Source organism: Oncorhynchus keta, chromosome 28 (assembly GCF_023373465.1).
Source record: "Oncorhynchus keta strain PuntledgeMale-10-30-2019 chromosome 28, Oket_V2, whole genome shotgun sequence".
In the NCBI taxonomy this organism is placed as follows: domain Eukaryota; kingdom Metazoa; phylum Chordata; class Actinopteri; order Salmoniformes; family Salmonidae; genus Oncorhynchus; species Oncorhynchus keta.
In genome coordinates this window covers 63249077-63275576 of record NC_068448.1, presented here as the reverse complement: position 1 = coordinate 63275576, position 26500 = coordinate 63249077, and the positions used below count along the sequence as shown (strand labels likewise).

General features: G+C 44.4%; 1 protein-coding gene across 1 annotated transcript in view; it reads right to left on the bottom strand.

Annotated features, from left to right (window-relative positions):
* Window positions 1-26500, bottom strand: part of ctnnd2a (catenin (cadherin-associated protein), delta 2a) — a 389747-nt gene that overhangs the window by 346487 nt on the left and 16760 nt on the right. The window contains exon 2 of the mRNA XM_052483548.1: window positions 7531-7670. Coding sequence (XP_052339508.1) covers window positions 7531-7665 — 135 coding nt within the window. The 5' untranslated portion in view covers window positions 7666-7670. The remainder of the gene's footprint in view (window positions 1-7530; window positions 7671-26500) is intronic.

Genomic DNA, 26500 nt, shown 5'->3' with positions numbered 1-26500 from the left:
AGTCTATAATATAATATAGACTATAGCCATGAAGAGGCGCAGAGAGATTAGCCATCCATCACTGTCAATGCCATACGTATTTGCAAGGGAAAAATTAGACTTATTTGAAATAATTTAAAATACATTTTTCAATTTAGTGAATGTGGATGTGGCCCCTACAGTAAGTGCTGTGGTAGGAAGCATGGCAATGTGAACCAGCCTCTTCACAGACAGACACACATAAGATCAGATGTAGAGTCATCGTGGGTTCGATTCCCGCTGGGGCCACCCAGTAAGTCGCTTTGGAAAAAAGCATCTGCTAAATGGCATATTAAATATATTATGATTTTTTTTCTATAAAAGCACAGTCTGAACCGACGTGACCCACTGGCTCTGTGGTAATGTGTGACGTGAAAATGCCCCTAAAGAGGAAATCACAGGTAGCAAGTTAGCATTGTGAACAGAGAAGTGGAAAGGTGAATAATAATTCACAGAAAGATTCACGGCAAGGAGCACTGTAAGGAGGGAAAGGAGTGGGTGGGGCTGAGACAGAGAGAGTGGGTGGGGCTGAGACAGAGAGAGTGGGTGGGGCTGAGACAGAGAGAGTGGGTGGGGCTGAGACAGAGAGAGTGGGTGGGGCTGAGACAGAGAGAGTGGGTGGGGCTGAGACAGAGAGAGTGGGTGGGGCTGAGACAGAGAGAGTGGGTGGGGCTGAGACAGAGAGAGTGGGTGGGGCGGAGACAGAGAGAGTGGGTGGGGCTGAGAGAGAGAGTGGGTGGGGCTGAGACAGAGAGAGTGGGTGGGGCTGAGACAGAGAGAGTGGGTGGGGCTGAGACAGAGAGAGTGGGTGGGGCTGAGACAGAGAGAGTGGGTGGGGCTGAGACAGAGAGAGAGGGTGGGGCTGAGACAGAGAGAGTGGGTGGGGCTGAGACAGAGAGAGTGGGTGGGGCTGAGACAGAGAGAGTGGGTGGGGCTGAGACAGAGAGAGTGGGTGGGGCTGAGAGAGAGAGTGGGTGGGGCTGAGACAGAGAGAGTGGGTGGGGCTGAGACAGAGAGAGTGGGTGGGGCTGAGAGAGAGAGCGGGTGGAGCTGAGACAGAGAGAGTGGGTGGGGCTGAGACAGAGAGAGTGGGTGGGGCTGAGACAGAGAGAGTGGATGGGGCTGAGACAGAGAGAGTGGGTGGGGCTGAGACAGAGAGAGTGGGTGGGGCTGAGAGAGAGAGTGGGTGGGGCTGAGACAGAGATAGTGGGTGGGGCTGAGAGAGAGAGTGGGTGGGTGGGGCTGAGACAGAGAGAGTTGGTGGGGCTGAGACAGAGAGAGTGGGTGGGGCTGAGACAGAGAGAGTGGGTGGGGCTGAGACAGAGAGAGTGGGTGGGGCTGAGACAGAGAGAGTGGATGGGCTGAGACAGAGAGAGTGGGGCTGAGAGAGAGAGTGGGTGGGGCTGAGACAGAGAGAGTGGGTGGGGCTGAGAGAGAGAGTGGGTGGGTGGGGCTGAGACAGAGAGAGTTGGTGGGGCTGAGACAGAGAGAGTGGGTGGGGCTGAGAGAGAGAGTGGGTGGGGCTGAGACAGAGAGAATGGGTGGGGCTGAGACAGAGAGAATGGGTGGGGCTGAGACAGAGAGAGTGGGTGGGGCTGAGACAGAGAGAATGGGTGGGGCTGAGACAGAGAGAGTGGATGGGGCTGAGACAGAGAGAGTGGGTGGGGCTGAGACAGAGAGAAAGGGAGTGGGAGTAGGGTGTTCCAGTGGGTATAATTACTGTATATAATAGCAAGCTGTATAATTGGTTGTCTGACACTCAGAACACACAGCTGGTCACCTCAACAATAATAAGTGGACAAGGTATGTTGTGTGGGGAAGGGGGTTGCACACTAACAGAAGCTAACAGCCAGGTGTGTCCTCTCTGGATTGGTCACCATGGTGATAGCCATGTGTTTAGCATGTAGGATGGTCACAGAGGGACTGCGCCTGCAAGGTTACCAGGACATTACCACCAAAGAGCTGAAGACACACACACACACACACACACACACACACACACACACACACACACACACACACACACACACACACACACACACACACACACACACACACACACACACAGAGGAAAGAGCAGTGTCTGTGTTTAGATCTGATCTGTCTTTGATCACAACATCATAGATACATTGATCTCCCCCTACACACACACTCTCTCTAACCTCTCCTTCGCTCTGTCTTTTCATGAACACAACATTTCCATTTCAGTTCGTCCTTGACCTATAGGCTACATATGAGGAAAATTAAAATGTCCGACAAACAAAACATTTTTACAAATGTGAAAGGATTTGGTAATGTCCTTGTGACGGCCCGTGATCCAAGGTGAATCCAAATCACATCAGACCGCTGTTCAAGGCCCATAAACCTCTCCCAATTCAATCAATGGGTCTCAAAGGAATGTGTTATCTGAAAGAATCCCTTTAGATTGTGGAGGCAGAGGAATATTTGACTTTCAATGGATTGTGAGGGGAGATACACTACATCAACAAAAGTATGTGGACACCCCTTCAAATGAGTGGATTTGGCTATTTGAGCCATACCCGTTGCCACAGCCATGCAATCTCCATAGACAAACATTGGCAGAAGAATGGCCTTACTGAAGAGTTAATTAAAGGTTAAATAAGGAAAAAAACATTCTGCCCTGCTAGAGCTGCCCCGGTCAGTGCTGTTATTGTGAAGTGGAAACATCTAGGAGCAACAATGGCTCAGCCGCAAAGTGGTAGGCTTCATGAAATGGGTTTCCATGAACGAGAAGCCGCACACAAGCCTAATATCACCATCTGCAATGCCAAGCGTCACCGCCATTGGACTCTCTGGAGTGATGAATCACGCTTCACCATCTGGCAGTCTGACGGACGAATATGGGTTTGGCGGATGCCAGGAGATAGCTACCTGCCAGAATGCGTAGTGCCAACTGTAAAGTTTGGTGGAGGAGGAATAATGGTCTGGGACTGTTCTTAATGCTTCGGGCAAGGCCCCTTAGTTCCAGTGAAGGGAAATCTTAATGCTACAGCATATAATGACATTCTAGACAATTATGTGCTTCCAACTTTGTGGCAACAGTTTGGGGAAGGTCCTTTCCAGTTTCAGCATGACAATGTCCCTGTGCACAAAGCGAGGTCCATACAGAAATGGTTTGCCGAGATCGATTTGGAAGAACTTGGTGGAACTTGTGGTCCTTCTGTAGCACAGTTGGTAGAGCATGGCGCTAGTAATGCCAGGGTAGTGGGTTCGATTCCCGGGACCACCCATACGTAGAATGTATGCACATATGACTGTAAGTCGCTTTGGATAAAAGCGTCTGCTAAATGGCATATATTTACTTGTCTGGCACAGACCTCAACCTCAGTGAACCCCTTTGGAACACCGACTGCGAGCCAGGCCTGATCGCCCAACATCAATGCCTGACCTCACTAATGCTCTTGTGGCTGAATGGGAAGCAAGACCCTGCAGTAATGTTCCAACAGCTAGTGGAAAGCCTTCCCAGAAGAGTGGAGGCTGTTATAGCAGCAAAGGGGGGAACAACTCCATATTAATGCCCATGAGTTTTGAATGAGATGCTCGACGAGCAGACTTCTGATCAAGTAGTTAGTGTATACTGACTACAACACACACAGGTGTGCAAGCACACACACAAATGCTTCCATTTCTCAGGTCATTGATATTAACTATCTCTCTCTCCATTTCTGCACAAACTAGTACAATACTATAAACACACACATACACAGAGTGTGCAAAACATTAAGAATGCCTCCTAATATTGAGTTGGACTCTACAAGGTTTCGTAAGCGTTCCACAGGGATGCTGGCCCATGTTTACTCCAATGCTGTCACGTCCTGACCATAGAGAGTCCTTATTTTCTATGGTAGAGTAGGTCAGGGCGTGATTGCCTTTAACCCTATTACAGGGGCTGAGTCACTGGCTTACTGGTGCTCTTTCATGCCGTCCCTAGGAGGGGTGTGTCACTTGAGTGGGTTGAGTCACTGACATGATCTTCCTGTCTGGGTTGGCGCCCTCCCCCTCCCCCCTGGGTTGTGCCGTGGCGGAGATATTCGTGGGCTATAGTCGGCCTTGTCTCAGGATGGTAAGTTGGTGGTTGAAGATATCCCTCTAGCGGTGTGGTGGCTGTGCTTTGGCAAAGTGGGTGGGGTTATATCCTTCTGAAGTACTTCTCCTGTCCTATCCGGTGTCCTGTGTGAATTTAAGTATGCTCTCTCTCATTCTTTCTTTCTCTCTTTCTTTGTCTCTCTCGGAGGACCTGAGCCCTAGGACCATGCCTCGGGACTACCTGGCATGATGACTCCTTGCTGTCCCCAGTTCCACCTGGCCATGCTGCTGCTCCAGTTTCAACTGTTCTGCCTGCGGCTATGGAACCCTGACCTGTTCACCGGACGTGCTACCTGTCCCAGACCTGCTGTTTTCAACTCTCTAGAGACAGCAGGAGCGGTAGAGATACTCTCAATGATCGGCTATGAAAAGCCAACTGACATTTACTCCTGAGGTGCTGACTTGCTGCACCCTCGACAACTACTGTGATTATTATTATTTGACCATGCTGGTCATTTATGAACATTTGAACATCTTGGCCATGTTCTGTTATAATCTCCACCCAGCACAGCCAGAAGAGGACTGGCCACCCCTTATAGCCTGGTTCCTCTCTAGGTTTCTTCCTATGTTTTGGTCTTTCTAGGGAGTTTTTCCTAGCCACTGTGCTTCTACACCTGCATTGCTTGCTGTTTGGGGTTTTAGGCTGGGTTTCTGTACAGCACTTTGACATATCAGCTGATGTAAGAAGGGCTATATACATACATTTGATTTGATTCGATTTGATTGGGGGGGTAGTCTAGTTTCTTATTTCTATGTGGGGTTCTAGGTTTGTTTTTCTATGTTGGTGATTGTGTATGATTCCCAATTAAAGGCAGCTGGTAATTGTTGTCTCTAATTGGGGATCATATTTAAGTAGCTGTTTTTTCCATCTGTGTTTATGCACGTAGCATCTCTGTTGTCGCGGTTCGTTGTTAGTTTATAGTTTATTTGTTTTTGTCTTTGCTTAGTTTCACTTTCTATTAAATAATGTGGAACTCCACATCCGCTGCGCCTTGGTCTGACATTTGTTCTACCGAACGTGACAGAATATCCCAGCAAAACAGGACCAAGCAGCGTGCCCAGGAGGAGAGGGTAACATGGACTTGGGAGGAGATTCTGGACGGGAAGGGATCCTGGACTTGGGAAGAAATCCAGGCAGGACAGGATCGTCTCCCATGGCGGGAGACACAAGGAGAGAAGGGAGAACAGCGACGAGGCCGGGGTTTGCGGCCACAAGGAAAGCCCAAAAGACAGCCCCAAAATATCTTTTGGGGGGAGCACATGGGGTGGTCGGCGGGGCCGAGGTGTGAACCAGTGACAACATGGGAGGAGGTAGAGAGGTGGTCTGTCGACTCAGGGAGAGTGCCAGAACCCGCCTGGGAGTAAATGGAACAGTGCGAGGAGGGATACCGGAGAATGGAGTTGGCGAGGAGTATGCAGCAACGCAGGCATTTGGAGGAGCGTGTTACCAGTCCGGTGCAATCTGTGCCAGTCCCACGCATCAGGCCTCCAGCGCGCCTCCCCAGTCCGGTACGTCCTGTGCCTGCTCCTCACACTCACCCAGATGTACGCATCCACAGCCCAGTACGTCCTATGCTAGCTCCTCGCACTCACCATGCGATATGTGTCGTCATTCCGGTACAATTTGTGCCGGCTCTATGAACGAGGTCTCCAGTGCGCCTCCACAGCCCAGTGCGTCCTGTGCTAGCTCCTCGCACTTGTCGTGCGAGGTGTGTCATCGAACAGGTAGCATTGATGCAGGCTATATGCATCAGGTCTCCGGTGCGCCTTCACAGTCCAGTATGTCCTGTGCCTCCTCACCGCACTCGCCCTTAAGTGCGTGTCACCAGTCCGGTGTCACCTGTACCGGCCTCACGCATCAGGCGTCCGGTGTGCCTCCCCAGTCCGGTACGTCCTGACCTACTCTACCATAGAAAATAAGGACTCTCTATGGTCAGGACTGTTTCTTCCCCCCGCACTCGCCCCTAAGTGACTGTCACCAGTCAAGTGTCACCTGACCCGGCCCCACGCATCAGCCCTCCAGTGCGCCTCCCCAGTCCAGCATGTCCTGTGCTTCCTCACCGCACTCGCCCTGAAGTGCGTGTCACCAGTCCGGTGTCACCTGTACCGGCCTCACGCATCAGGCCTCCAGTGCGCCTCCCCAGTCTGGTACACCCTGACCTACTCTACCATAGAAAATAAGGACTCTCTATGGTCAGGACTGTACCCCCCCCACACACACACACAGAGACGTAACTGCAAACCCTTTTGGTTTCAGGTTTTGCGGCCAGAGTCCGCACCTAAGGAGGGGGGGGGGGGTACTGTCCTGACCATAGAGAGTCCTTATTTTCTATGGTAGAGTAGGTCAGGGAGGCAGCTGGTAATCGTTGTCTCTAATTGGGGATCATATTTAAGTAGCTGTTTTTTCCACCTGTATTTCTGGGATATTGTTTTGAGTTAGTGCACGTAGCATAGTGTCTCTGTTGTCACGGTTCGTTGTTAGTTTATTGTTTATTTGTTTTTGCTTAGTTTCACTTTCTATTAAATAATGTGGAACTCAACATCCGCTGCGCCTTGGTCCGACATTTACTCCGAACGTGACAAATGCTTCCCATAGTTGTGTCAAGTTGTCTGGATGTCCTTTGGAAACTTTTGAGAGTGAAAGAAACAGCAGCGTTGCAGTTCTTGACCCAAACCGTTGCCTCTGGCACCTACTACCATACCCTGTTCAAAGGTATCTGTTGTCTTGTCCATTCACCCTCTGAATGGCACACACACAATCCATGTCTCAATTGTCTCAAGGCTTAAACATCCTTCTTTAAACTGTCTCCTCCCCTTCATCTACACTGATTGAAGTGGATTTAAATGACATCAATGAGGGATCATATCGTTCACCTGGATTCACCTGGTCAGTCTATGTCATGGAAAGAGCAGGTGTTGTTAAAGTTTTGTACACATATATATATATATATATACACACAACTGTGTGACTGTATACACACACAGAGACAGACACTTTTCCGTGTCTCTTTTCAATAATGTATCTAGATAGAAGGTTCCCTGTTGAGTGGTTGGGCTGGTTTGTTTTAATGTCTTATTCAATGCTGTCTACTTGGCTGCAGCTCTCCTCTCATAATCTACATAATGTCTCCCCATTACCTCCTGATTCCCCTGCCAAGCACACATCCTTGACTTCTAAAACACTGAACCCACTGCATAGGACTAGAAGACTCATCTTGCTTCAGTGTCAGGTTCTACTGCAAATCAGTTTGTAGTTAAGATGTGTGTTTTTGATTAAATCAACTTAGAGTGTGTTTAAGTCCCATGCGGACAACTGATATTGACACAAATAATGCGCACACACACACACACACACACACACACACACACACACACACACACACACATACACAGAGTCAGGCCTACCTGTTCTTTGACGGAGGCCAGGATAGCGGAGGTGGTCTCCGTCCCGTCTGATCCATCTCCGTTAGATGACGGTAGACCTGGACTCAGCAGACTGGCTCCCTTCTCCTGCTCTGATGGCTGGTCTGGCACAGGCATACCTCCTGTAGACAACATCATCATCACGTTACATATTATACAAACATCACACAGTGTACCTGCTACAGAGCAATAATAATATCATTATACAGTGACAATATCATTTTCACTACGTGGTAATAAATGCGTCACCTGAAATGCCTCGTATAAACAATATTATTATCCTTAAATAGTAATACAGGTAGAATACCTCCTACACAAGAGCAATGATATCATCGTGTCTATACAAACATCACATAATAGGAACATGAGTAGAAAAACACTGTTTTAATATCAAACATCCAACATGGTAGGGCCTTGCAGACTTCATGAAAGGTAGACGCTAGGGGATCATTAGAGATGCTGAGGGTTTAGGCAGTGAAATCAAATCATGTCAGATTATACTGGCCTTTCCAATGTTGCTGGAGCTCCCTCGCTCACACTTCAGAGTGTTAGCTGGCTTATATAACCTGCAGTGTGAGCAGTCTGTCAGCCTATCCTGAGAGAGAAAGAGAGAGAGACAGAACGAGAGCGATGAGAGAGCGAAAGAGATGAGAGAGTGAGAGAGAGAACTCACTGCTAATTCTGTGCAACGCCTTTGTACAAGCGTCTCGCTATTGAATGTCGCTAGGCGCTCTGAAAGTGCTAACTGCCAATCTGCAGGCTGGCACTGGCACGTTCAAGTGGTAAACCTGTTACTGTGAGGAGGTGTTTTAAGAGGTACCTGTGTGTGTGTGCCTGTTTGTGTCCCGCTCTCTCCCTCCCTCTTTCTGCCCCTTCTAGATTACCAGGACATTACCATCAAAGAAGTGAAGAAAAACACACACGCAGACACACACAGAGACTTCCATTTCCCAGGCCATTGATTTTTTTGTGACTCCTCTCCTAGCCTCCCACTCAGACAAGTACAGTCAAATTAATCAAACTTTCTCTCTATCTCTCTACACCCACTCTCTCTCTACCCCTCTCTTTCTCTACGCCACTCTCTCCCTCTCTTTACCCCTCTCTCTTTCTCAGTAATATGGATGGTGCTTCGTGATATTCACGGATAACATACAGTATCTGCTTCTGCACAAATTGGTACAATACTGTACACATACACACACATACATACAAACTGCGCACACAGACACAGACACCCAGTATGCAGGGTGGCACTGGCAGGTTTAAGAGGTAAAACTGTTACATGTCTCTCTCTCTCCAACTCCAACTAAGTCTCTCTCGTCCTTCAACATGTTTATCCTTCAGCTGTGTGCCTGGCTCCACCATGGTAGCCAAATCACATCACCGTGGGAACTGTGTCCAGACAGCCTCAGTGTTAGAACAGACAGGGGTGGGAGATCCCTGCTAGACTGGTTCCTCTCTCTGTCCTTTTACTGGGCCAGAGAGACAGGGACATACACACACACACAAGCGCACACACAAAATCATTTCGGTTAATTTCACATATATACATAGCAGTCATTATGTCACTTGTCTCACACACTTGCTTTTGAGCCCTACAAGGCTGTACGTTCGTTTGTTTCTCTTTATTGTTTTGTTGCTGATTCACATTTAAATAAAATATGATGAACCTCCTGAGACGGTCCACAGTCCAGAACCACCTGAGACGGTCCACGGTCCGGAACCTCCAGCTCCATGGCCGGAGCCTTCTCCTGCGCCGATGCCCAATTTAAACACGGCGTCCAGTCCAGCTCCAAGGTCAGAGTCTTCTTCTGCGTTGGTGCCCAGTCCAGGCACAGTGTCCAGCCCGGGTCCATGGCTGGATTCACGGGATTCACGGGTTCTTCGTCCCGCACCTGAGCCGCCTCCGATGCTGGAGGATCCGCAGGATGAGAGGGTTCTTCATCCCGTACCAGAGCCACTACCGACACTAGACCCCCCCAACCCCCCCTTTTTGGTTTCAGGTCTCTAATTGGGGATCATATTTAGGCAGCCTTTTCCAACCTGTTGTTTGTGGGATCTTGTTTTTGTATTGTTGCTTTTGAGCCCTACAAGGCTGTACGTTTGTTTGTTTGTCTCTCTTTATTGTTTTGTTGCTGGTTAACATTTAAATAAAATATGATGAACCCAAATCACGCTGCACCTTGGTCTACCCATTTCGGCGAGCGTTACAGAGAGAGCAACAGAGAGAAAGACAAAGAGAGAGAGGGGGACACTTGTGGGGATTAGTTGAACAGAGAAAGAGAGCAACACAGAGAGATAGAGGGAGAGGCCGACAGACAGACAGAGAGCAACAGAGAGAGAGAGACAGGTGAGGCATAAGGGATCAGAAGGTAGTGTTTCTCAAGTCTTTATTGAGAGAGAGAGAGAGAGAGAGAGAGAGAGAGCAACAGAGAGAGAGCAACAGAGAGAGAGCAACAGAGAGAGAGCAACAGAGAGAGAGGGGGAGAGCAACAGAGAGAGAGGGGGAGAACAACAGAGAGAGAGAGAGAGAGAGACAGACAGACAGACAGACAGACAGACAGAGAGAGAGAGACAGGTGAGGCGTAAGGGATCAGAAGGTAGTGTTTCTCAAGTCTTTATTAAGGGCTGGTGAATGTGGCAGCTTTCCTCTGCTTGGGTAGAGGACTTAATAATGAACTATGAACAACAGACTAAACTTACAGTAAATGGCAATGTCATCGCCCATCAATTATCTGTCACAGTTATCTCATTTAATCCTCATAGCAAGCAATGGTTTAATATTGAACAAACTTCTTGGAGATGTTCAGTCACGTTCTCCAAATGTTACATTTTGAAGTTGCTCCAAACGTTACATTTTGAAGTTGCTCCAAATGTCACATTTTGAAGTTGCTTCAAACGTCACATTTTGAAGTTGCTCCAAACGTCACATGTTCAGTGTTTTTGTTGCTCCTGCTGCTCTGTATCGTTCCATTTCTCTAAAGGTCAAAATTATTTGTTAAGGGATAAGTTTAGGAACTCATTCTGAATGGTTAAGGTTGGGGTTAGGGTTAAAACCAGTGTTCATGATTGGGATCGAACACACAACCTTCAGATTACACTCATCCACCACCACCACAACACCCTAGCAAAGCCTACTTAACAGTATTAGCGCTCACTGGTGCCCCCTAGTGGCCGGGTTTGAAAGCATTTCCCAAAGTCCTCAGGATTTGGAAAGACCTCCAATTTCGATTTCAATGAACAATGATCAATTACAGAGAGACATTTCAAAGCCAAAAGCTTTTTAAATGTTATAATGCATGACTTTCTTGTGTATTTATGCAGAAAAGCAATGATGACTTTAGCTAATTTCCTTCTGGAAAGGCTTAATATTTAACGGCAATTTGGCTATGAGAGTTATAGTATGCACACATAAGCGCACATACACGCACGCACACACATGCACACCAGGGTTGTGCTCAATTCAGAATTTTTGAAGTCACTCCCATTCAACTGTTGAGATTAAATGCGAATTGGATTGGCCACATTTGAATTTGAATGACTGGAAATAGAATTTAATTCAGTGCAATTCAACGAAATTCCACTCAGTCATAAGTTTAATTGAATCTGACAAGTCAGACTTCCAGATACCAAAGAATATAAAGTGCCTTCGGAAAGTATTCAGACCCCTTGACTTTTTCCACTTTTTGTTACGTTTACAGCCTTATTTTAAAATGTATTCAATTGTTTTTTTTATGGTTGTTATGGGGTCATGAGATTAGGTTGCTGAGGATTATTTATTTTAAAATCCATTTTAGGATAAGGCTGTAACTTAACAAAACGTGGAAAAAGTTGAGGGGTCTGAATGCTTTCTCAAGGCACTGTGTAACATTTCTCTGGAAACAATATTCATATCATCTTTTAAACGTAATGCTTTGAAATAGCCAATAATATTTCCCTCGATCATTTCATTTGTTTGGATTCTTTTTGAAGTCTTTAGGGTCAATTTGAGGTTTAACTAGTGCATTCTGGGAAATGTACATTTTCCACATATTGAAAGAATGTCAGTGATTAATGAAATCAGGCAGGTAGCCTAGCAGTTATGAGCGTTAAGCTAGTAACCAAAAGGTCACTGTTTCGATTCCCCAAGCTGACTTGCTGAAAAATCTGTTAATGTGCCCTTGAGCAAGGCACTTAACCCTAATTGCTCCTGTAAATCGCTCTGGATAAGAGCGTCTAATAAATTGCTAAAATATTAAATGATAATAACTTACAATATTCAGGTTTTGTTTTCCTTGATCATTCATTTTAAGACTTTGTCCTGAAAATCTATTGTTTCATCAATATTGTATGTGTATGTCTGTGCCCAATAATGTCTGTACCCTGCTTTGTGCTGCTACCCATGTTGTGTTGCTACCATGTGTTGTCATGTTGTGTTGCTACCATGCGGTGTTGTCATGTGTTGCTGCCTTGCTATGGTGTTGTCTTAAGTTTCTCTTTATGTAGTGTTGTCTCTTGTTGTGATGTGTGTTTTGTCCTATATTTGTATTTAATTTATTCATATTTTTAATCCCAGGCCCCCATCCCCGCAGGAGGCCTTTTGGTAGGCCATTATTGTAAATAGGAATTTAAATAAAGGTTAAATAAAATCAATAAAAATACAAATAAATGTATATAACAACATGTTTGATGTTTTATGTACAAGATGGATATTTGTATAGAATACACCTTATATAGAATCGAAGATGCATTTGAATGCATTTCCATTCATTCTAATTGCAATTCAGTATCCTGTTTACTACTTCAATTTAAATTCAAGAATTGAGTTGGAATTGATGAAGCCGTCTCAGATCTATTGTGAATTGAGCACAACCCTGACACACACGCATTGAGACTTATCCTGTCTGGAGGTTGGTCAGCAAAGAGAATCCATGCATGAGAAGCATGGTTAGATCTAAGCCTGGCTACCATGATGAACATCTGAGGCTTGACACAGCTGATCACAGCTGAAGGCCTCTTAATCACTACAGACTGATTCAGAATCAGAGCTAAACCAAGCCTTATGTATCCTAATCACCACTGACAGCTGACTGCAAATCAGTGCTTAAAGCCAAGTTTCACCCACATTTCATAATTCAGAGGGCATTTTTTTATTATCTCCTCAAGGCCAGGCATGATTGCAATATGATTAGGCTTGTCTTTCCTATAGTAACCACTCCATGCTAATGCTAGCTCCGATTACCATAACACAAGGGCATACTACTGATTGGAGATCAGTGCTTATAAGGCTAGGTGATTTGTCTCCATCCTTTACCAGTACGGAACACTGATTAAAGAGCAGTGCTTAAAGCTGGACAGTGTATCTGTGAGTGAGTCTCTGAGTGCAGAGATGCATGTAGTCTATGTGGCTGCAGTGCCTTCAGAAAGTATTCACACCCCTTGATGTTACATCCCGAATGTAAAAATGGATGTCATGCCCTGATCTGTTTCACCTGTCTTTGTGATTGTCTCCACCCCCTCCAGGTGTTGCTGATTTTCTCCAGTGTATTTATCCGTGTTTCCTGTCTCTCTGTGCCAGTTTGTCTTGTATGTTCTTTTGCTATTCTCCTTTTTCTAGTCCTCCTGGTTTTGACCCTTGCCTGTTTCTGGACTTTGTACCCGGCTGCCTTACCATTCTGCCTGCCTTGACCATGAGCCTGTCTGCCACTCTGTACCTCCTGGACTCTGATCTGGTTTTGACCTTTTGCTTGTCCACATCCATTCTCTTGGCTACTCCTTTTGGATTAATAAATATTGTAAGACTCCAACCATCTGCCTCCTGTGTCTGCAATTGGGTCTCGCCTTGTGTCATGATACTGGCCTAAAAATACTATGATGTTTTTCTGAATTTTTACAAAATCATTAAATAAGAAAATTGAAAATGTCTTGAGTCAATAAGTATTCAACCCCTTTTTTATGGCAAGCCTAAATAAGTTCATGAGCAAAAATGTGCACATAATAAGTTGCATGAACTCACTGTGTGCAATAATAGTGATTAACATGAGTTTTGAATGACTGCCGCATCTCTGTATCCCACACGCACATTTTCAGTCGAGCAGTGAATTTGGCTATGAAAAGCCAACTTACATTTACTCCTGAGGTATTGACCTGTTGCACCATCTACAACCACTGTGATTATTATTATCTGACCCTGCTGGAAATCTATGAACGTTTGAACATCTTGGCCATCTTCTGTTATAGTCTCCACCCAGCCCAGCCAGGAAAGGACTGGACACCCCTCAGAGCCTGGTTCCTCTACAACACTACATAAAGAGAGACCTAAGACAACAACACAGCATGGTAGCAACACAACATGACAACAACATGGTAGCAGCACAAAACATGGTACAAACATTATTGGGCACAGACAACAGCACAAAAGGCAGGAAGGTAGAGACAACAATAGATCACACAAAGCAGCCACAGCTGTCAGTAAGAGTGTCCATGATTGATTCTTTGAATGAAGAGTTTGGCAGCTCGTTCCAGTTGCTAGCTGCAGCGAACTGAAAAGAGGAGCAACCCAGGGATGTGTGTGCTTTGGGGACCTATAACAGAATGTGTCTGGCAGAGTGGGTGTTGTATTTGGAGGAGGGGGGCTGCAGTAGATAGTTGTAGTCGGAAGTTTACATACACCTTAGCCAAATACATTTAAACTCAGTTTTTCACAATTCCTGTCTTAGGTCAGTTAGGATCACCACTTTATTTTAAGAACGTGAAATGCCAGAATAATAGGAGAGAAAATGATTTATTTCAGCTTTTATTTCATTCATCACATCCCCAGAGGGTCAGAAGTTTACATACACTCAATTGGTATTTGGTACCATTGCCTTTAAACTGTTTAACTTGGGTCAAATGTTTCGGGTTGCCTTCCACAAGCTTCCCACAATAAGTTTGATGAATTTGGGCCCATTCGTCCTGACAGAGCAGGTGTAACTGAGTCAGGTTTGTAGGCCTCCTTGCTCTCACACGTTTTTTCAGTTCTGCCCACACATTTTCTATAGGGTTGAGGTCAGGGCTTTGTGATGGCCACTCCAATACCTTGACTTTGTTGTCCTTAGGCCATTTTGCCACAAGTTTGGAAGAATTCTTGGGGTCATTGTCCATTTGGAAGACCCATTTGCGACCAAGCTTTAACTTCCTGACTGATGTCTTGAGATGTTGCAACAATATATCTACATAATTCTCCTGCCTCATGATGTCATCTATTTTGTGAAGTGCACCAGTCCCTCCTGCAGCAAAGCACCCCCACAACATGATGCTGCCACCCCCGTGCTTCATGGTTGGCATGGTGTTCTTCGGCTTGCAAGCCCCCCCCCCCCTTTTTCCTCCGAACATAACGATGGTCATTATGGCCAAACAGTTGTATTTTGTTTCATCCGACCAGAGGACATTTCTCCAAAAAGTACGATCTTTGTCCCCATGTGCAGTTGCAAACCGTAGTCTAGCTTTTCTATGGCGGTTTTGGAGCAGTGGCTTCTTCCTTGCTGAGCGGCCTGCAGTAGGGCAAACAGCTCAACTGGCCGCCTCCCCACCGTTGGTTTTGTTGCCGAGCTGAGGGGAAGCATGGTAAAAAACATTGCAGTATATGCTCTTCTATTGCATGCGCAATGATGTCAGAGGGGGAAAAATTGTGTTCATTGATTGCGGTACCTTCTTTCTTGTTGTAATTTCTCAAACGGGCGTGACTGTTCCACCATTAAGGATTCCAGCTTTAAGGTTTGGTGTTTTAGTTTCTGTTGAGCACTAGTATCACTGTTTTCACCACCATCACCTGAATTATGCAGAGCTGCTTGTGCTGGGTGACTCCCAAAAGTTAAGTGTCTGTGGTCCACCATTAATTCAGCAGTGGAATCAGCGTGATCGTGGATTTCCTAGTGTCAGATAGCTTGAGCAGTGAGAACAGTGTCAAATGTGACAAACACCTTCTCCAGGGCTATTGGTGTGGATGCCACTAAGACTGTGTTGAACAGACACTTTGTCTCTACTGCCATACAGCAACGATGACCAGGGCTGAGAGGTTTTGAGCCATTAGGGACACATTTAAATGGGGCGAGTTTTGAGATTTGTGCCGCATCCTGTTTGGGGAAGTGAAGAGCTGACATTACATTTCTCTGTTTAAGATAAGACAGGATGAGCTCCGACAAAGCCTCCCATACTCCCATACTGACAGAGAGAGAGAGAGAGAGAGAGAGAGAGAGAGAGAGAGAGGGGGGGAGGTGCACAATGTTTACAGAATTACCCTGGCGGAGAGCGAAACAGTAAACAGAAACCTCTTTCAGAAGAACTTTCCTTGTTCCCTCTCCTCACAGTTAAAAGTTCTCCATTAATAATCTCCGTCTTCTGCAGTTAGCTAAGGAAAGACAACGAACTACAAACAGTAGAGGGCAGAGTTGAACTCATAACTGGGAAGGTAAGAGTCTTCATTCAGTCAAATTAAACAAATATTGACTGCCGAGCCTTAGCGTTAGCTAAGCATGCTAGTGTCACTGGTGGATTCAGTTCTTTTCTATCTGTCTTCTCCATCACCTGTCTGTTGGTGTGGAGGCCTGACACCCAAGTGGGAGGCTCAGGTGAGGCAAGAGGAGGTTAGACTTGAGATGTGGACAGACAAACAGTGTTTTCTACATCTAGGGAGAGGACTGACGGGTGAGGGTGTGAGGTAGTGAGGATGAGAGGCAAGGGTAGAGGGGTGAGGGCAGTCAAGCCTGAAGTCCATTGGCCTGACAGTACAAAGTATCTATCTCTGCAGTGAGGCAGCAGTCCTTGGTAGTACAAACACACACATTTCTGTGGCTGGTGTCAGGTTGTAAGAGACACAGGAGCATGTCGCAGCCTGATCCACACACACACCTTGACCCTCAATCTCTACCTCCCCCTCCTCCACACACACACAAACACTGTGCGTGTCCCAGCCCAGGTGCAGTGATGCGCGTCTCTCTCTCTCCTAAACCTCCTGTCCAACTCCATGCCATGTTGCCTCTGTTACATCCTCCTCTCTCCTCTCCTCCCCCTCTCAATGAGACTCCTCACCCCTCTCTGTGAGACTCCTCCCACTCTCCCTGAGACTCCCCCCTCTCTCTGAGACAGAGGGAACAATTCCTGTTTCATCCCTCGTTCCTCTCCCTCTGCTCCCTCATTCTCTCCTCTCACTCAATGTCTTACTTGACAGGAACACAACATCGCATCGCTTCCATTCTCTCGCCCGCCCTATCGCTTTCCATCTCTCTCTTCCTCTCACACTATGAATCTTTGTCCTGTAGCTTTAATCCTCCATATTCTCCCCCCTCTTTTCACTCAGATATTCCTCCCTCGTTCTCTCAGCTCTCCAGCTCTCTTCCTGAAACACCTCTGGGATACTCTCCATCAGTGCTTCTGATTGGCAAGTCATTAGCCAGTCCCTCATGGGAACAGCCACAGGACATTCTGATTGGAGGATTGGAGGATTCAAATGTAATTCCAATCCCAGATTATTAATGCAGCGTGATGGGGATAGAAAGGAGAGACAGCACAATGTCATTATTTTCCCACACTGCAGATAGTGCACATTTGAAGGGCCAGCTATGAGAGGGCAGATATTTTCTGTGCTTCCTGTTCTTTCTTTCTCTCTCTTTTTATATTTATTTCTCTTATTAAAATGTCTGTTCAGCAATGGAAAAATACTTGGAATTTCATTGAATCTCAACTCAACTGACTGGATTGAGTTGGCATGGAGCCCAGCCTTGTCATGATGTGAGTGGGAAGAGCGTGGTTTCTCCAGTTAGCTACAGTTATGTGGGAGGTCGGATTTCCTGCACGCAACAATCAAAAGCATGCTTCTTTCTCTGGGTGAATGGCCATGCTGAAATATTTAACAGCTAACATGGTTTAAAAGGTTTTTAAGTGTGATCCAGGTTTTCAGAATGGATTCTAGAAGCATGGGGGAAGAAGAGAGCTTTAGAGAATACTAGGTAGAAGTTGATGTAAGACAACAATCCCAGATCAGTTTAACTCCTTCCCGAGTGGTTATGGTTACGGATTTGGTGAAGGAACAACTGATTCTAGATCTGTGTAAGCTACAGGTAGAAGCTTTCCTCTTGGCACAAATCTAGGATCAGCTTACCCTCAACCAACCCTAACACTGACCATTAAGAGGTCGAACACAAAAATGACCTTGGATCAGTGTCTACAGGCAACTTCACCCTATTTTGCATGGGTGAGAAGTTGTAATGGTTAATGGCTTGCTATTCAGTAAAAAATCGAACCTTGTAAAAAATCGTATCCTTCCTTCTCCCACATAGTTCTGTGGACAATAGGGAAATTCTTCAATCTCAAGTGCTCTGCATACGCCATCACTGCTCGAGCCACTCTCCCCATCAACGTCAGCTCTCCTTTCTACCGGCTCATGCCATACTAATGGGAGAGAAAGCACCATTCAGTAAGTGGATAGTTGTGTTTGACCTTCTAGCTATCAGAACTCTGGAACTCTGACACGACCCACAAACAGAGCACATACACATACAGTATACACACACTGCTAGCACTGCACAAATACAAACAGTGTGCCACTGCATGCGCACACACACACACCCTCAAAAAGGTAAAATAACCTTGGACAGAGAAGTGAGTCCACACACACACTGACACACAGACAGCTGATTTTAAACAGTGTGTCCCTGTCACACTGATGATCTCACCAAAAACCCCGTTCAGACCTGCAATAAGATGTTCCAACCTGGGGGAAACTGACACGAGTTACCGAGGGAATGGAGAGGGGAAAGTGGATGGCAAACCATTTTCATTGAAGTTTAGGGTCAAAATCATGTCATTTCATAATGATAAATGAGGATGAAACAGAAATGTTGCAAAAAAAACTCCACAGTTCCAAAGTCTTTTGTTTTCTAACGGGAAGGTGATGGATTCCGAGAGGCAATTATTCCTGAGAAGCTATTGTAACCAAGGACTGGATGGAGAGAACATTCTATTCTGCCCTGGCACACAGCCATGGTCAACACACAGCTAGTGTATTCAAGAGGATCAGACACCCAGAGAGGGGGGGGATGGCAAATAAATAAACCTCATAAGACAGACTACAGACTCACTAAAGATTCATTTTCTGTCTCCTTCACTTGGCTCATTTGGTCCGTAAGAGAGTATTACACTATCAAATTTCAAAGACAAATGTTTATAAAAATGATCCCACCAGCTGTGGGTATTCAGAAATATTTGACTCTTCTGATTACATGAGCCATCGTTCTAATAATTACATTTTTGGTTTGGAACCATGCGAGGCATACAGACAGATGAGAGCCAAACGTGCAAACACACACACACACACACACACACACACACACACACACACACACACACACACACTGCTGCTTATATTGCTTTAGAGGCAGTTATGTCCTTCAGAACTGTGAAATTGTACATTTTTAATTCATTCATGTGATTCTGTTCATGAAATCTGATTTTCTTACTCATTCTGATGGCCATTAAACCAATATGTTTTCACAGACTGATTAAATGTTTCAGAGTTCATCAAGTCCTTGATTGTAAAACTATCACAGAAATTGAAATAATTTACATAAAGCAATTTAATGAACCTCTTTGGGCTGAGATCCCGTTAACGGAATCGATATGACAATAGCCAGTGAAAGTGCAGAGCGCCAAGTTAAAAACAGCAGAAATCCCAAAAGTAAAATTTCTCAAACACACAAGTATTTTACACCATTTTAAAGATACACTTCTTGTTAATCCCACCACAGTGTCTGATTTCAAAAAGGCTTTACGAAGAAAGCAAACCAAATGATTATGTTAGGTGAGTGCCTCATGACAGAAAAACACAGCCATTTTCCAGCCAAAGAGAGGAGTAACAAAAAGCAGAAATAGAGATAAGTTAATTAATAACCTTTGATGATCTTCATCAGATGACACTCATAGGACTTCATGTTACACAGTACATGTATGTTTTGTTCGATAAAGTTCATATTTCTATTAAAAAAATCTCAGTATACATTGGTGCGTTATGTTCAGTAATGTTTTGCTTCCAAAATATCCGGTGATTTTGCAGAGAACCACATCAATTCACAGAAATACTCATAATAAACATTGACAAAAGATACAACTATTATGCATGGAATTATAGATACACTTCTTCTTAATGCAACCGCTTTGTCAGATTTCAAAAAAGCTTTACCGAAAAAGCACACCATGCAATAATTTGAGTACAGCGCTCAGTGACCAAAACAACCCAAACAGATATACACCATGTTGTGTAGTCCACAGAAGTCAGAAATACCATTATAAATATTCACTTACCTTTGATGATCTTCATCAGAATGCACTCCCAGGAATCTCAGTTCCACAATAAATGTTTGTTTTGTTCGATAATGTCCATCATTCATGTCCAAATACCTCCTTTTTGTTTGTGCGTTTAGCCCAGTAATCCAAATTCATGACGCGCGATCACTAAGTGCAGACGAAAAGTCAAAAAGTTCCGTTACAGTCCGTAGAAACATGTCAAACAATGTATAGAATCAATCTTTAGGATGTTTTTAACATAAATCTTCAAAAATGTTCCAACCGGAGAATTCCTTTGTCTGTAGAAATGCAATGGAATTCAAGCTAACTCTCACATGAACGCACATGGCCAGCTCATGCCTCTCTGCCAGACCTCTGACTCACAGTCGAAGCATCAAACAAGGTTCTAAAGACTGTTGACATCTACTGGAAGCCGTAGGAAGTGCAATTTGACCCCATAGACACTGTGTATTCAATAGGGAATGAGTTGAAAAACTACAAACCTCAGATTTCCCACTTCCTGGTTGTTTTTTTTCTCAGGTTTTTGCCTGCCATATGAGTTATGTTATACTCACAGACATCATTCAAAGAGTTTTAGAAACTTCAGAGTGTTTTCTATACAAATCTACTAATACTATGCATATATTAGCAACTGGGCCTGAGTAGCAGACAGTCTGGGCACCATATTCATCCATGCTACTCAATACTGCCCCCAGCCATAACAAGTTATGTTTTATCTATGAAACGTGTGTATATGTATAACACGCAGGACATGAACCAGAGTCTCCCACGTGAGCAACCAAAATCTTTGACCATTAGACCAATAGATATTTGCCTCTTGTGCCGAAGGCAGACACTGGTTTTGAAGTTCGCAGGCGGGGCTACCTCATCATGTGACCATGACCAACTCATGTCCGCTACATACTGTATGTATGTATGTATGTATGTATGTATGTATGTATGTATGTATGTATGTATGTATGTATGTATGTATGTATGTATGTATGTATGTATGTATGTGTATGTGTGTGTGTGTATCACACAGACACTGAAAAATAAATCGACCCTAAGTATATGGATAATAACCCTAATGTCATTCAAATTAGGTTAAATTTAGAAAATGAAGAAATAATCTGTTATTTCAAAAACCTATTTCAATATCCAGTCTTGATTCTTGCATTCCAACATTCTGCTCAGAAGTCCTGCTCATATATAGTTGAAGTCGGAAGTTTACATACACCTTATCCAAATACATGTAAACTCAGTTTTTCACAATTCCTGCCATTTAATCCGAGTACAAATTCCCTATTTTAGGTCAGTTAGGATCACCACTTATTTTAAGAATTTGAAATGTCAGAATAATAGTAGAGAGAATGATTTATTTAAGCTTTTATTTCTTTCATCACATTCCCAGTGGGTCAGAAGTTTGCATACCGTAGCATTGTCTTTGAACTGTTTAACTTGGGTCAAATATTTTGGGTAACCTTCCACAAGCTTCCCACAATAAGTTGGATGAATTTTGGCCCATTCCTCATGACAGAGCGGGTGTAACTGAGTCAGGTTTGTAGGCCACCTTGCTTGCACACTTTTTAAGTTCTGCCCACACATTTTCTATGGGACTGAGGTCAAGGTTTTGTGATGGCCACTCCAATACCTTGACTTTGTTGACCGTAAGCCATTTTGCCACAACTTTGGAAGTATGCTTGGGGTCAGTGTCCATTTGGAAGACTCATTTCCAACCAAGCTTTAACTTCCTGACTGACGTCTTGAGATGTTGCTTCAATATATCCACATAATTTCCCTGCCACATGATGCCATCTATTTTGTGAAGTGCACCAGTACCCCCTACAGCAAAGCACCCCCACAACATGATGCTGCCACCCCTGTGCTTCACGGTTGGGATGGTGTTCTTTGGCTTGCAAGCCTCCCCATTTTCCTCCAAATATAACAATGGTCATTATGGCCAAACAGTTCTATTTTTGTTTCATCAGAACAGAGGACATTTCTCCAAAAGTACAATCTTTGGGGACAAAGATGTGCAGTTGCAAACCGTAGTCTGGCTTTTTTATGGCGGTTTTGGAGCAGTGGCTTCTTCCTTGCTGAGCGGCCTTTCAGGTTATGTCGATATAGGACTCGTTTTACTGTGGATATAGATACCTTTGTACCTGTTTCCTCCAGCATCTTCACAAGGTCCTTTGCTGTTGTTCTGGGATTGAGTTGCACTTATCGCACCAAAGTATGTTCATCTCTAGGAGACAGAATGCGTCTCCTTCCTGAATGGTATGACGGCTATCAGAAGCGCCTAAAGCCATGACATAATTTTCTGGAATTTTCCTAGCTGTTTCAAGGCACAGTCAACTTAGTACATGTAAACTTCTGACCCACTGGAATTGTGATACAGTGAATTATAAGTGAAATAATCTGTCTGTAAACAATTGTTGGAAAAAAATGACTTGTGTCATGCACAAAGTAGATGTCCTAATCGACTTGCCAAAACTATAGTTTGTTAACAAGACATTTGTGGAGTGGTTGAAAAGCTAGTTTTAATGACTCCAAAGTGTATTTAAACTTCCGACTTCAACTGTCTGCTTTGATTGATGGCTCCAATTTATGCCCCCGTATTGTCTAATATTAAACTCTGAATAATGCATACAATTCAGTTAGCAGCAACAAATACACACACACACACACACACACACACACACACACACACACACACACACACACACACACACACACACACACACACACACACACACACACACACACACACACACACACACACACACACATGCTTACACTTCCAAACATGCATGCACACACACTAGAAGTCTTCACCGATCCATCTGTACCTGAATAAGCGAATACCCAAGAGTCTCGAGCGGGTTCAGATACAGAATTGTAAATAATGTCACGGTCTGGGTCGGATCTGGTGTGATTGTTCCACGGGTCTCAAGTATGTGTAATTTGAACTGACTTGTCCGGAAGGACCCATATAGAGTCAAACGCGACTGCTAGTTGAAAGAGAAGATGTATCATTAATGCTGTTCGCTCTTTGCTATTCACGAGAGTGGCTTGTGCAGCTTGTTGTTGTTGTTTGTCAATCATAAATCAAAGTGGTAATGGCTGCAGGTATAGAGCCTCAGTGTGGGGTGAAAGGTAGGAGATATCTAATCAACGGAAGGTGGAATTAAAATGATGGAATTCAAAGTTAAAGGAGAATGGCTATAAAGTAACATTAACTGTTAAGTCACTCGTGGAAACATTTACAACTGCAATGAATTATTGTAACAACCCTGGGTTTATAAGCATGGAAATCGACCCTGCCGCACGGGCATGCTTTTGCGGCACAGTCGATAGCGCGCCGGACCTCGGGCTGTAAGGTCGAGGGTTCGAGACCTGCTCCTTGCCGGTTTCATTACAGTATGTAATTGTTTTAATGTATTTTATCTCAGACGATCTAGTAGTAAGGTTGCTATCTAGCACTCCTAGCATCTTATGCTAACTAGATATTTTTCTAAATTTTTCTCTCTAAACAAGTGGATTCTTTATCTTAAGGATTTCCTTCTTGTACAATTAAAAAACAATTAACTTAATTGGAATATATCTACAACTTTTTATTTATTTAAAAAAGGGTGGGAATACACACAATAACATTTACAGGCTTTATGCCTCTCGCAATATAATTCCCAACACAACCCAGCTCCCCTCCTCTTCCCAACACAACCCAGCCCCCCTCCTCTTCCCAACACAACCCAGCTCCCCTCTTCTTTCCAACACAACCCAGCTCCCATCTTAATTCACCACACAACCCAGCTCCCTCTTCCTCCTGACACAACCCAGCTCTTTCTCCTGACACAACCCAGCTCCCTCTTCCTCCCCACACAACCCAGATCCCTCTTCCTCCTGACACAACCCAGCTCCCTCTTCCTCCTGACACAACCCAGCTCCCTTCTTCCTCCCCACACAACCCAGCTCCCTCTTCCTCCCCACACAACCCAGCTCCCTTCTTCCTCCCCACACAACCCAGCTCCCTCTTCCTCCCCACACAACCCAGCTCCCTCTTCTTCCTGACACAACCCAGCTCCCTCTTCTTCCTGACACAACCCAGCTCCCTTCTTCCTCCCCACACAACCCAGCTCCCTCTTCCTCCCCACACAACCCAGCTCACTCTTCCTCCCCACACAACCCGGCTCCCTCTTCCTCCCCACACAACCCAGCTCCCTCTTCCTCCCCACACAACCCAGCTTCCTCTTTCTCCCCACACAACCCAGCTCACTCTTCCTCCCCACACAACCCAGCTCCCTCTTCCTCCCCACACAACACAGCCCCCTCTTCCTAGACCATCATTATCTTCCAAAGCAACAACAGAACACCAGACAACCACAGAGATGGAAAGCATACATGTGGTTTTAATGAATGACATGCTTCAACTATACAACTTCCCAAAATGTAGTTTGACCTTCACAAAGACAGCTACACAAACATAAAGTTAATCAAACTACAAAAATGGGACCAAAATATCATAGGCCTACTATACATACAGTGCTTTCAGAAAGTATTCACACCCCTTGACTTTTTCCATATTTTGATGTGTTAAAATGGATTTAATTGTCATGTTTAGGCAACAATCTAAACCAAATACTCTGTAATGTTAAAGTAGAAAAAAAATATATATATATATATATATATTTGTAATTAGTTAAGTATTCAACACCCTGCCAAAGGTGATGCTAGAATCACCTTTAGCAGTGATTACAGCTGTGAGTCTTTCTGGGTAAGTCTCTAAGAGCTTTGCACACCTGGATACATTTGCCCACTATTTATTGTTTCATTCTTCAAACTCTTCAAAGTTGGTTGTTGATCATTGCTAGACAGCCATTTTACCATCTTGCCATATATTTTCAAGTCAATTTAAGTCAAAACTAACTAGACCACTCAGGAACATACAATGTTGTCTTGATAAGCAACTCTGGTGTATATTTGGCCTTGAGATTTAGGTTATTGTCCTGCTGAAAGGTGAATTTGTCTCCCAGTGTCTGTTGGAAAGCAGACTGAACAAAGTTTTCCTCTAGGATTCTGCCTGTGCTTAGCTCTATTCCGTTTCGTTTTCACCCAAAACTAAAAATCTCCCATGCTGATGGCAAGAATACACATAACATGATGCAGCCACCACCATGCTTGAAAATATGAAGAGTGGTACTCAGTGATGTGTTGTGTTGGATTTGCACCAAACATAACGCTTTGTATTCAGGACAAAAAGATAATTTCTTTGCTACATTTTTTGCAGGATTACTTTAGTGCCTTATTGCAAACAGGATCCATGTTTTTAAATATTTGTATTCCGTGCAGACTTCCTTCTTTTCACTCTGTCATTGATGTTAGTATTGTGGAGTTACTATAATGTTGATCCATCCTCAATGTTCTCTTATCACAGCCATTTAACCCTGTAACAGTTTTAAAATCACCATTGACATCATGGTGAAATCCCTGAGCAGTTTCCTTCCTCTCCGGCAACTGAGGAAGGGAGCCTGTATTTTTGTAGCGACTGGGTGAATTGATACACCATGCAAAGTGTAATAAAAACTGCACCATGCTCAAAGGGATATTCAATGTCTGCTTTTTTACCCATCTACTAATAGGTGCCTGTCTCGGCTGTTTGAAGGAGGGGACCAAGGTGCAGCGTGGTGAGTGTACATTTTCTTTAATTAATCAAAATCACGACGACAAAACAATAAACAATACCAAAAAAAGGTGAAGCTTAAGGCTATGTGCCATCAAACAAAGTTAACTTCCCACAAACACAGGTGGGAAAAAGGGTACCTAAATATGGTTCCCAATCAGAGACAACGATAGACAGCTGTCCCTGATTGAGAACCATACCCGGCCAAAACATAGAAATAGAAATGTGTATGTGTGGGGTACAGATATGTTGTAGTCATTTAAAAAGCATGTAAAAATATATATCATGTCCATGCAACTTATTATGTGACTTGGTAAACACATTTTTACTCTTGAACTAATTTAGGCTCGCAATAACAAAGGGGTTGAATTTTTATTGACTCAAGACACTCAAGACACATCTTTTCATTAAAACATAATTACACTTTTATGTGGGGTATTGTTTGTCGGCCAGTGACACAAAGTCTAAATATAATACATTTTAAATACAGGCTGTAATGCAACAAATTGTGGAAAGTCAAGGGGTGTGAATAGTTTCTGAAGGCACCGTACCTGCCAAACGTGTGTGTGTGTGTGTGTGTGTGTGTGTGTGTGTGTGTGTGTGTGTGTGTGTGTGTGTGTGTGTGTGTGTGTGTGTGTGTGTGTGTGTGTGTGTGTGTGTGTGTGTGTGTGTGTGTGTGTGTGATTTTTATTGTGGCAGATGTTTCTCCCCTCTCATGTCTGGCACTTGAGATTGCTTTTGAACTGTCAAACTTCAGGGAAAAAAGTAACCCTGTTGTTTGTGATAATCATGTCACAGAATTCACTCACTCACTCACTCACTCACACACACACACAACAACACCCACCCACCCACCCACACCCACACACACACACACACACACACACACACACACACACACACACACACACACACACACACACACACCTGTCTCCCTAGACTTTAGCTCAGTGGGCTAACATGGTCCTAAGG